Source organism: Borostomias antarcticus (genome assembly GCF_949987555.1).
Source record: "Borostomias antarcticus genome assembly, chromosome: 4".
Taxonomy (NCBI): domain Eukaryota; kingdom Metazoa; phylum Chordata; class Actinopteri; order Stomiiformes; family Stomiidae; genus Borostomias; species Borostomias antarcticus.
Window position 1 is genome coordinate 23199416 of NC_140237.1, and position 11900 is coordinate 23211315.

Sequence of the window (11900 nt, forward strand, 5' to 3'; positions counted from 1 at the left end):
CCCCTCTCTCTGTCTCGGTACGGGACAAAGTGTCCTATCCTCTCCCACTCCTGAAACGCTCCCAGAGTTCCTGGATCACCTCTGCATGAACCTCCCCCAGCTAGAGGCTCTCACCTCTGGGCTCTCTCACTCTTCCTACGACCCCCCTGCCCATTAGCATTATTTAGCTGCTCTCCTGTCCTCTCCTGCCCAGTTGAGCACAGTGTTGGAGGGATTAACTGGGGAGCTGCGTTGACTGTGACACCATGGCCCTGCTCAGAATCCTGTGCTGCTTGCTGCTCACTTATCACCTGGGTGACGGAAAGAAAATCAAGGGAAACAGGACAGGTGAGTGGTCTTTCACTTTCAGCATGGGGGGCGGGGGGGGGGGGTCTCATCACCGTGTCCTGTAGGTTAGGAACAGTGTTCAGCTTGGGGGAGAGGGACTCCCACAAAACAGGCGTTCAGTTTCACAAGCTTCAGTACTGCACTTTACAAGTCTGGCTATGCAACACTCAGTGGCCACTTTATTAGGTAGAAATGTCCAGTATTGTCCATTCTCCTGTGATCTCTCTCATTAACAAGGTGTTTTTGCTCACAAAACTGCCGCTCACTCCATGTTTTTTTTGCTTACTGTATCTCACCATCTGTTAACTCTTGTGAAACTTCCAGGAGGGCAGCTGTTCTAGAAATAGCTTAGATCACATGTCTTGCCCATTCTAATGTTTGGTCGAACAACAACCTCTTCACTATGTCTTCATGGCTCATATATATTGTATTGAGCCACATGATTCGCTGTTTGGAGGAGCAGGCTATTTGTGGTATCTGAGTGTAAATGTGTCTGTCTCTGAATAGCTTTCATTAGGGACGACTGGCTTTTTTTAGACGGACCATCATTATGCTCCAGTACATTCTTATAAAAATGTGTTGCTCCTAATTGGGTAAAAATGTTGACGGCAAACTAACAGTCCTGGGAATCTAGAAACAAACAGGACTGGAATAAACAAATTCATCATTCCTGTTGTTCCTGATGAATGGTGATTCTCGAGGTGCCAGGCCTGTGAGAGCACAATGGGTGCTCTACTGGATCCTGTTTTTCTAGAAAACCGTGTCTCTCAGTGCCCATGACCTTAGATCTGAGCCAGTTATAGACATCCACAAGGGGAAGGACACTTTCCTTATATTTCACATTATTTATCATATCAGGGATCAAGAGAACCAAATAAAGCCATATGGGATTGATTGCATCTGAATGCAAAGTCATTGTGAACAGATCCCAGCGTTTCCTTGTTATAGAACTAGACAAGGAATACATTAGTCACCGCTTTACAGAACAGAAAATCAATAAACAGAGAGCTACTCTTACAAATCTCAGCCTATTCTCAGTTTGAACTCTGTGCCAAGCATAGTTTATCTCAAACTATCCATTCAATAGTCCAAGTTATGCACAAAAGTGCAAAAATGACATTTATCCTGCAAGTAAGTATGCAGCCAAAGTGGTTAGTAGTGCACATACACTGCACACTTTGCATGTTGATATAAAATTGTCCCAAAAAACAACATATGAAATCTGCCATAGTCATGTTTATATCATTGTCTCTGCATTGCTGTTGCATTCCCTCTCATTTTGTCTGCATATGTCAATCGATAGTGGACCGCAAGCATCATCCCATCCTGAGGATAAATACGCCCTACGTAGCCAACTCAGTCTTCAGGCTGTATACAGAGGGAGACTACATGGACAACGCCTGCATCCTGGAGGCCTTCAAGCCTCAAACTCTGACCTCCTGCGGCTTCAACACCACTAACCCTCTCATCATCATCACACACGGCTGGTCGGTAAGGCCTGTTCTCTCCTCACTCTGCCCTGGGTTGCTCAAGGAGGAGTAGGCTGACTACGCTTCACATATATTATACAGAGCTTGACATATAGCCATTAAAACAATATTGGAAGCAGGTTACATCAAAGATACTGTAGCCTATATATGAAAGAACATCTAAGAATTACTATTAAAGATCTTGTTCTTCACTTAAGAAGCAGGCCAATAACAGCTGAAGGAAGTTAAGACATGTCCAACTGCAATTTGTTGAGGTGAAAGTTTTGATCACTCCCAAGCCTAGAGCTCTCCTCAGCAACACGTCTGGGACCCCGGGTGACACTAAAGCAAGGTTCTCTGGTCCCCAGTTGGACGGAATGATAGAGAGCTGGGTCCCCAAGCTGGCCACGGCTCTGAAGACCCGCCTGGGAGACGTCAACGTGGTCATCACAGACTGGCTCTCCCTGGCCCAACAGCACTATCCGACTGCAGCCCAGAACACGCGCATCGTGGGCCAGGACATAGCCGTGCTGCTGCAGTGGCTGGAGGTGAGAAGCTTGGCACACTTCAAATAAAGGAGACAGCGTCATAGCTGTAAGAAAGGTGTTCCAGCACCGGGTGTTAAAACATGAATGTCCTTGTCATTCACTTCGTACTCATATTCAAGCACAAAAATGTGACCTTTCCTTTATCTACGGATCAGGAGAACTACCAGTTTCCTGCAAAGATGATTCATCTGATTGGGTACAGCCTTGGCGCTCACATCTCCGGATTCGCTGGAAGATACATGGGAGGAGGGTCCAGGAAGATCGGACGAATCACCGGTGAGGCTCTAACCCTAACCCTGTTTGAGGGCAAATCTAGCTGTGCCAAGGAAAAACACTTTATTTAAATGGTAAACTGAAATCAATGGTTTACTGGAAATGGTCTGAAATTAATGGTTTACTGGAAACTAAGGGGGTCAAATAACAAATATTTATTTACTGTTAAAGTACTCAAGCAGCTCAAACCTGCTGCGTGTTTTCCCTTGCCAGGATTGGACCCAGCAGGCCCACTGTTTGAGGGCATGTCCCCCACGGACAGACTCTCTCCTGACGATGCCCTCTTTGTGGACGCCATCCATACCTTCACCCAGGGGCGCATGGGTCTGAGCGTGGGCATCAAACAGCCCGTGGCACACTACGACTTCTACCCCAACGGGGGTGAATTCCAACCGGGGTGCCACTTCAAGAATTTATACGAACACATAAGCGAATATGGACTCATGGGTAAGCGTAATAAGGACGGTACGGAAGAACTAGCATATTATGATAAGGGGGAACAGAAATGATTGGTGTTCCGGACAAAGGGAAGTGAGGAGCAAGGTTGTTAAAGCAGCGGATCATCTTATATTCAAGCGGAATATGAGTTGAATTCCCCATAGTTGAAGATAAGTGACGCCGGGATTTAGGGAGGCTTTAATATCAAAAAAGGCTCCTAACATGAAAGTGATGGGGTTGCGCATTAAAGCAGCTGTCACTCCCCTGAGTTAACGAGCCACCTGCGTCTCGGCGGCCCGTCAGGCTGTGTCCTGCCTCCAGGCGAGGGGACGGTCCTCGGGGACGGTCCTCGGGGACAGACGGACAGGGGGACAGACGGGCTGCTGTGTAAAAGCTCAGACGCCGGCCTCAGATCGGAGACAGCGGGTAGTTTTATCTCCCTTTAAAACGTGACAGGACACTGACAGATCTGCTGCGGGGATAATGACATCAATGCCAAAATAATGACCAAATCTTGATGAAGGTTCTGCGCAGACTTATCGGGTATCCTCAGGAGAGATTAGGGGACGGCAGGCTGGCAGGCATAAACAAAAACATGCCTCAGTCTCAGATCGCTTGGTTCTGAAGATAAAAAAAAATATCCAAAGCCATTTCTGATGGCAGAGTAACTAAACTCAGATCACTGACACCAAGGATAAAAGGTAGAATAATTACCGGACCATCATGCAGTAGCCTAGCCTACCTAGCCTAGTTCCTGTATAATCGCCGTCACAAAGTTCCTATACACTCACCATGGTCTGTTTGATATGACGTTTCAACCTTCTCCTAGGTTTTGAGCAGTCATTGAAATGTGCGCACGAGCGTTCGGTCCACCTGTTCATCGACTCCCTGCTGAACAGGGACAAGCAGAGCATGGCCTACCGGTGCAGCGACGACAGCGCCTTCGACAAGGGCGTCTGTCTGGACTGCCGTAAGAACCGCTGCAACAAACTGGGCTACGACATCAGGAAGGTCCGCACCGGCGCCAGCAAGAGGTTCTACCTCAAGACCCGCTCACACATGCCTTACAAACGTAAGTGGGTCCGGCCTCTATCTGTGTCCCGATCCACAGCCTGAGAACGGTGACCTTGTGTGACAAATCTCTCAGGCTGTCATGTAGGCTACTCAAATGGTGCAATGTCCGGCGTTTTTAACATTGAAAAAACAGATTCATGCTCTGAAGTGGGCAAACATATATGCTGACCTTCTGGGCAAAACAACATGACCTGTACAAAGCATGACTCATTACATAACGTTGTGGGAAAGAGTTGAAGAGTTAATATCATCAGTTGTGCTGTATGCGAGTCAGCTTGGAGGAGAATAGCAGGTGATCCATTGAGTTTTCTTTGTTAATAACATTGTAATTTAACCCCAGATCCCACAATCCCACAAGGGCAGCCTTGTAGTCAGTTTGTGTAAACTCGTCTTGTGCCACTTTGGTGATTGGTGAGGTAAGATCTCTGTAAAGTTTGAAGATCTCCGGAATCTTTGTCCAGAATAGTAACGAAGGCTTAGAAATCCAAGTTTGACGCTTTATTAAAAAAGACAATCTGCTTTCTGTGGAGTACAGCCAATAACAGCCACTTTAAAGCTTCTTCTCCCCCTGCTGTAAGCGTTATAGCTGCAGTGGCCCACTGTGCTGCACAGCTGCCTCCATGCTGGCCCTCCGCCCTGCTCCCAAAATCTCACTGACCAACAACCTATCTGCTTCCACGATTCAGATTCAACAAGACATTGTATACCTTATCTTTCATGACTCTCTCTCTCTCTCTCCCTCCCTCCCTCCCTCAGTCTACCACTACCAATTCAGAATTCAATTCGTCAACCAGATAGAGAGGATCGAGCCCTCTCTCACCATCTCTCTCACGGGTACTAAAGAGGAGAGCCAGGATCTGCCTATTACATTGTGAGTACCCGTACCACATCATGGAACCCAGAGCTAAAGGGTTTCCTGCTCCAGTAGCCCCTACGGCCACTCTGCTCAGCCTCAGCCCTACAAACACAATCACATCCTGTCAGAAGCTCAGTGGCTGAACTGGGAAACCCGCGGTTCAACAGGCTTCGGGTAGCTAGGGAAAAGCTCCTATCTCTTTGGGGATGTGGGGTTGGCGGGGGGTTAATAATTGATTTCTGTGCACGTCACAAATGAACAGTCTTCTCTCCTCCCATTCTACATGCGTTCATAGCAGTGAAGCTGGCTCTCGTGTGTCCTAAGAGCGAAGAGTCACATGGTTGCGCAGTCCTGGTATTGCTATGCCATAGTGCATGTGTGACAGGGATGAGCGGAGGCCATTTCCCTGGGGTGATTCCAGTTCAAGGGGGATTACCCAAGACTGCCATAGCTGTATAACATACACAGATGTGTTTCAGCTCACAGAGAGACATCTGTTCTTTGTGTGGAAAAAGACACACTGTCCCAGTTTACTGTCAAACACTAATCTTATCAGCAGCAGTTCATCTCTCTCTCTCTCTCTCTCTCTCTCTGACTCTTTCTCTCTCCCTCTCTGAACCATCTCTTTATTACCTCTCTCTCTCTGACTCTCTCTCTCTCTCTGAACCCTCTCTTTATCCCGTCTCTCTCTCTCTCTCTGACTCTCTCTCTCTCTGACTCTCTCTCTTGTGGAACCCTCTCTTTATCCCCTGTCTCTCTGTCTCTGACTCTCTCTCTCTCTTTATCCCCTGTCTCTCTCGCAGCATCGAAGAGATCTCGGGAAATAAGACCTTCACCTTCCTGATCACCCTGGACACAGACATCGGCAGCCTGATGATGCTGAGGTTCCGGTGGGAGGGCACGGCTCTATGGAAGAATGTGTGGAGGAGGATGCACACGCTCATGCCCTGGGGGGGAGGGGGGGAGGGGCCGCAGCTCACCGTGGGCAAGATCAGCGTCAAGGATGGGGAGACACAGGAGAGGTGGGTGTTGTGCCTCTAACCGTGGGGGGGGGGGGGGGATCCCATTAATTCACATCAGTAGTGCTGGTTAAGGTTGTGAACGGCCACACAGGAGGAGCTCTGTCTATCTGTCTGCTAACGTGCATCTCTGGCTCCATATACAGTTGTCGGGGGGGGGGGGGGGGTGAGTTGTCGGTGGATAGCAAGATTACGCAACGCCTAGTTGTACAGTAGTAGGCTACTGCATGCAGATCGCAGCCCCAGTTATGTAACAAGATCGTTATCTTCAAGAGAAAAGAATAAAGAAATAAGCACATGCAATCCAAGAGGGTATATACTGTAACATGCAGCAGAGGCTGAAAAGCTGTCTATGTGGGGTTTAGCCTTTACTTGTCATTGTGACCAGTGATCACTGGGACGGTATACTGATATGGCATATAGTTCAAGGGCTGCAAGGGAGGATGGAATGAACAGTATAGCCTCAAGGTCCAACAACACCAACAAACGGACGCTATCCTTTACGTGAACTGTGATGTGTAATGTTATGTAACGTTACATTGTAATTTCAACCAGTGCAACACAATTCCACTATCAAGGAATTACACTGGTAGCCATCTGTGGCACTTGTATCATGAATCACAATATTTCTTTCTTATAATATTGGTAATCATACACAAAACACCAGACATTAGTGGTCTAGGAGCTTGAGAACTAAACTGAACAGCCACAAAATTATTTATTATTATTATTTGATGGGTCGATTATTTTAAAGGCATTGTCGCCCTCTAGAGGAAAACCAGACCTGGTCATACAAACAAAACTATAATTTAGGACCCGATGAGGGGGGGGGTGGCTCACAGTGAGAGACGACACAGCGCACAGTACACACACATGCAATTTCTCCCATCCAAGCTGTCCTGATCCAAGGGCAGCCATCGTTCATGGCGCCCGGGGACCAAGTCCAAGTGCTCAGTCCAGGTCTTGGTCAGGTACTGGACTGAAGAGCATCTGTTCTTCTGCATGTTTTTCGTATTGGGCTCTTTGGGAGGAAACCCTTGCGAACACAGGGAGAACATAAAAGCTCCGCACAGAAATCCCAGAGACCTTCTTGCTGTGAGGCTACAGCACAAGGTAGTACTGCGCCATCGTGCCGCACGTGAGAGATTTTGGGGTTTAGGGTCTTGCTCAAGGACACTTCGGCACGCTTCCGGGAGCTGGGAGGGGTGGGGGGGGGGGGGGGGTGAGCTATATTAATCAATAGGCCTACTCAGTGATTGTACCTGATTTATTGGACGGTCACTGTGGCTAGCACGATCTGGTAAAACGTATCCAATCTTCTTTTCCAGGACAACATTTTGTGCCAAGATAAATGATGGACACCGCGTTCAACCCTCGCAAGAGAAAGTGTTCGTGCGTTGTAAAGAAGAGAGTGAGAAACAGCATAGAAGAAACACGTCTCGGCCTACTTACCGTATCACCGCATCCAGAACTTCGACAAAGTGAATCCAATTAGGCTACATTTGAAGGATTTGGAAAGTTTCAAACACGCTTAAGTGTTCCTCGGCCACTGAATAGAGGGCATGCGCAGCCTGCAATCAATGGCCTCTGTATTATTCTGTTCATGTATGGTGTAATTATCAATTTTCATCAAAATACAGTGTGTACAGTATCCCACCTTAATTTTTATGTTAAAAAAATCTTGGCAATAAATTAGCCTATTTATTTACATTTTAAAGCTTCTTGGTCACTTGCTATTTATTTCCCAAACTCTTCAAATGGTTGCCGGTTGGGATGGGGAAATGGTTCCTGGCATGACTACAGAATCTATTTATTGCAACAGCGATAATTTATGTAAACACGGGGAATATGTAAGTGCACTGTTGGTCCCCAAGGACCATGTTCCCTTAAGCCTACCTACAGTAATACCAGCTTCAACCCTAACCCATACTGTAGGTCCAGTTTCAAAACTAACAGTAACTCCAACCCTAACCCTCGCCTACCCTTATCTGTGCCACACAGATGATTGCTCTTCAAAGCACTGATTATTTGACACATCAAAGCAATCAGCAGACCAAGGCACCTGATTATATTCTACAAAATGTCTTAGACTGGTTTATGAAACCATTGAATTAGGAACACTTTGTGTCTGATGGTAGTGTAATGGCCAAGACCTCTTGTCTCAGGACCATATCTGCTCCATGACAGTATGGGGTTTATGGGATTAGAATCATGCCATAATTCTAAACTGAAAAAAACGAGGTGAAAGGTTGTAAATCAGTGTTTGAATGCTTGAACACGGTTTTGCAAGACTGAAAATACGTTTTGAAGGCTTGCACAATGTTTTGATAGGTTGAAAATAAAATTCGAATCTCTGAAAATGTTGTATTTGAGTTTTCCTTTTTCACAGCTGCAACACTGCCTTTTCAACCATTCAAAGTAACTTTTTCAGAGATTTGGCCACACACTTGCGAGGTTGCGAGTAATGTCATTTTGGCAGCGTTCTTCCGCAGACGGTTTTGAAAAGGTGGACTTGAAACTCCGCAGCAGCGGTCTGAAATGAAAAGTTGAAACTCAGTGTTTGAATGCTTGAAAAGGTTTTGCAAGCCCGAAAATAAGTTTTGAAGGCTTGCACAATGTTTTGATAGGTTGAAAATAAAATTCGAATCTATGCAATTACTGCAAACGTGGTTTTGTATTTGAGTTTTCCATTTTCACAACTGCAACACTCCTTTTTCAACCATTCAAAGTCACTTTTTCAGAGATTTGGCCACACACTTGCAAGGTTGCGAATCTCTTCAGACACCTGAGTGAACCATGTCGAATCCCATAGGGGTTGAATCCCGCTATAGCCTTCTCTCGTGTTTAACCCTCGAAAACCTACTGTCTCAAATACTAAAGGGGATGATTGTCCACACAATTATTTATGAGATAATAAATCAATACTAGGCAACATCCAAAAGCATTCTAGTAATTGCAGGTATCTAATTATGGCAAACCATCATGTGAAATGATAAATGTGCATTAAACGAATACTACTTACTTGAACAAACTCTTTAAAGTGTTCCAAACAGAGAGGAGAGAAGATAAATTAAATTAGCCAGGCTAGAGAGCAGGATAACAGGAGGGAGAAGAAGCTACTTCAGTAGAAATGGAGATGAGGAGAGATGGGAAGTCCTTCAGGAATACAGGGGTAGCTGGTTGGGTACGCAAGCAATTACCTGTCAACACTGAACAAGTACAAAGGTTCCTATGGTGGCTCGGAAAGTACTGCCACTGGAAATCAGTGACCACCTTGGGATTGTGTGTGATGAAGCATTATCAATAACAAAGGTGTGGACAAGACCGTGGGAGGAGATACACAATTATTCTCTTTTGGGGGTCATGTAGCCTATGTCATGTGGTTCAACTAATCAACACAATAAGGAGACATCATGATAACATACACATTTCTGATCCAAGTCTATTTTTATTAATGCATTTCAAGTAATTCAAAAAGAAATGTACATATCTTTGCTCAATACTTTTTGCAATTTTAGTAAAAATTTTCAAAGTGAGCAGAATGGGTACGCAGAATGGATAATAGAACCAAAAAGACAAAAAGTAAATAAAAATAAAAGACAATTGAAGATACTGTATAAAACACAGCCAACATTAAAATCAGACAGTAGTATTGGACTTTTTCCATTTTAGATTCTCTCGGTTTACATCACTTACATTTCAGTGCACATTTACTCAGACTTGTAGCAAGACTTGAAAGAAAGAAATCTAATTCTCAGAAGCCTTCCCTATACACCGACCTATTACCCAATCCTTACCACAGAAATACAAATAATGAGAGAATGATTTATGATGGTCCTGCTCAAATGAGCTGCACTTAAGCCGAAAAAATAAGATGTTCTTTATAATCCAGACAGACACAAACCCATACTAACTAGCACCAAACAGAAAGAACAGAAAATACAAACATTTTGGAATCAAATGAGGATGTTTTGTCTTGTTTCTTATAGACTTTATAAGTGGATCCACAGTTTTGGACACCACCTGTGGGAGGTGACTCAATGAAGGCATTTGTCTGTGAGGAGGCCTGCTGGTTCTCTTTTCAGCTGTGACCCAACGCCTGGTGTTTATCTGATCATACTGATACAACTATCCAAAATGTTACATCTTATGTACTTATTTGTTATCAGTAACCTTTCAGGAACCATGGTGACAGGAGTGGAGTTCTTATCACCTGCTGTCTACCACACAACAGGCAAACAGGAGAGCTGAAATATTCCACATTCTCTACTCCTACTGCCTGTCAGGCTGACCTTCACAGTACAGTAGCAACGCTGTCTAGAGCTGAAGTCAGGCACGGATACTTGCGCAATCTGTTTCCTCAAACCTCCTGAGACTTCAGCAGATGAACAGACTGACAAGAGTCTCTTTGGATGTCCTGCCTTATCTGACGTCCTTGAAAAGTCTCCACCTCAACTCAGTGCAGATGATGCTAGCTACACTGACTGATAACACAGGCTGCGGAGCTGCAGTGGGCTCAGGGAGATGAGGTTCCACTCACCTCAGGCACATGTTTATGTCTCCATTCAAACCCAGGACTATAACAAAGGGGTGTATTGGTGGGGATCATAGCTAAAACTGCCCTTCAAAATGTAGGGTTAGTCGGGGAGAGTGGAAGGGCATGCAAAACACTAGAGATCAAAGGGGTGAATCCATGAAGTGAAACAACAGTGATCTAAGAGAGAAGTGATAGCTGATTGGTTTCCTTAACAGATCCGCTTGACGTACTGCAGCTCCACACTCAGACATTAAGCCACAACAGAGTAAAATTTCAAGGTTTTATCAATCAACCAATACAATTCCTCCACATATACAAATAAAAATCTGAATTGCAAAAATAATGAGTAAAAATCCACAATCACATTAAAGCCATCCAGGTTCTTCATCTGGCAAGCCATTCATCACATACCTTAAAGCATGCCAAAAATGGAGTGTTTCCTCAAGCTGGCTTAAACTGGTATGTAACAGGGCATTCAGGTGTTCCTCTGTGACGGGCTGTGCGTGTAAGATAGCGAATAACATTCAAGGGGGTGGCAGAGCCAGTGTGAGCATTCACAGTGACTGTGTGTGATCCCGTCTCCAATTGCCTCCCATGGGCCCTGGTGTGTGTGTTCCCAGGCTCTGGCCAAGGCCCTTTGAATAGTAGGATATGATCTGACCACTATCAGTGAGGAATAGTTGTAGCACCAGCCAGCATGCCCGATGCTCAGCTCTCCACACTAAAGCACTGATCTCCCCCATCGGTCCTTGTACACCAATCCCTCCCTTGGAATGCTCAACAGACAAGTACATCTGCTGTATATATATAGTGGTTGTTCTATGAATGAGGTCAATGTCAAAGCAGAAAAAAAAGAGTCCAAAAAAAGAGCTGAAAGAATGTGTCATATGATCAAGTAAAACATTAAAATGCTATCTATCCCCACCCTGATGTGATGTCATTCCCAAATTGCACCTCTAAAAACGAATCCTTCTGCATATGACACCTCCCACCTGCTAATTGGAATACACTCACTCATATAAACAGCCCAACAGTCTGTATCCGCCACCCCCCCCCCCCCTCCTCATTCAGTTTGATCTTGACTGTTTAATCTCATCCATCGTCACATCTACATTCTGTGTTGTGATTACACTCCACAGCAGCTGAAGTACTGCTCATGTGGGTGGGGCAGGTACAAACCGGGGTGGTATCACTGCAGAGGGCCAGGAGTCTGACGTGTAGCTGATGTAGAACCCCCCCCCCCCCCCCCTCTCCCGACAGGTAGGCCATTCGCACTCAGCCTTCTCCTCCCTCCCTCCGTCCCTCCATCTTTAACATCTCTGTTGTTTCATTAATCCTGAGAGAGTGATTTAAAACAGT

General features: G+C 45.5%; 1 protein-coding gene across 1 annotated transcript; it reads left to right on the top strand.

Annotated features, from left to right (window-relative positions):
• Positions 1–8557, top strand: lipca (lipase, hepatic a). Its single transcript, XM_084436966.1, has 9 exons — positions 1–327; positions 1631–1818; positions 2165–2344; positions 2500–2620; positions 2831–3064; positions 3885–4127; positions 4886–5000; positions 5789–6007; positions 7333–8557. Exons 1-9 carry the CDS (start codon positions 246–248, stop codon positions 7487–7489), a joined length of 1539 nt encoding a protein of 512 aa, XP_084293092.1. The 5' UTR covers positions 1–245; the 3' UTR covers positions 7490–8557.
• The last annotated feature ends 3343 nt before the right edge of the window (positions 8558–11900 follow it).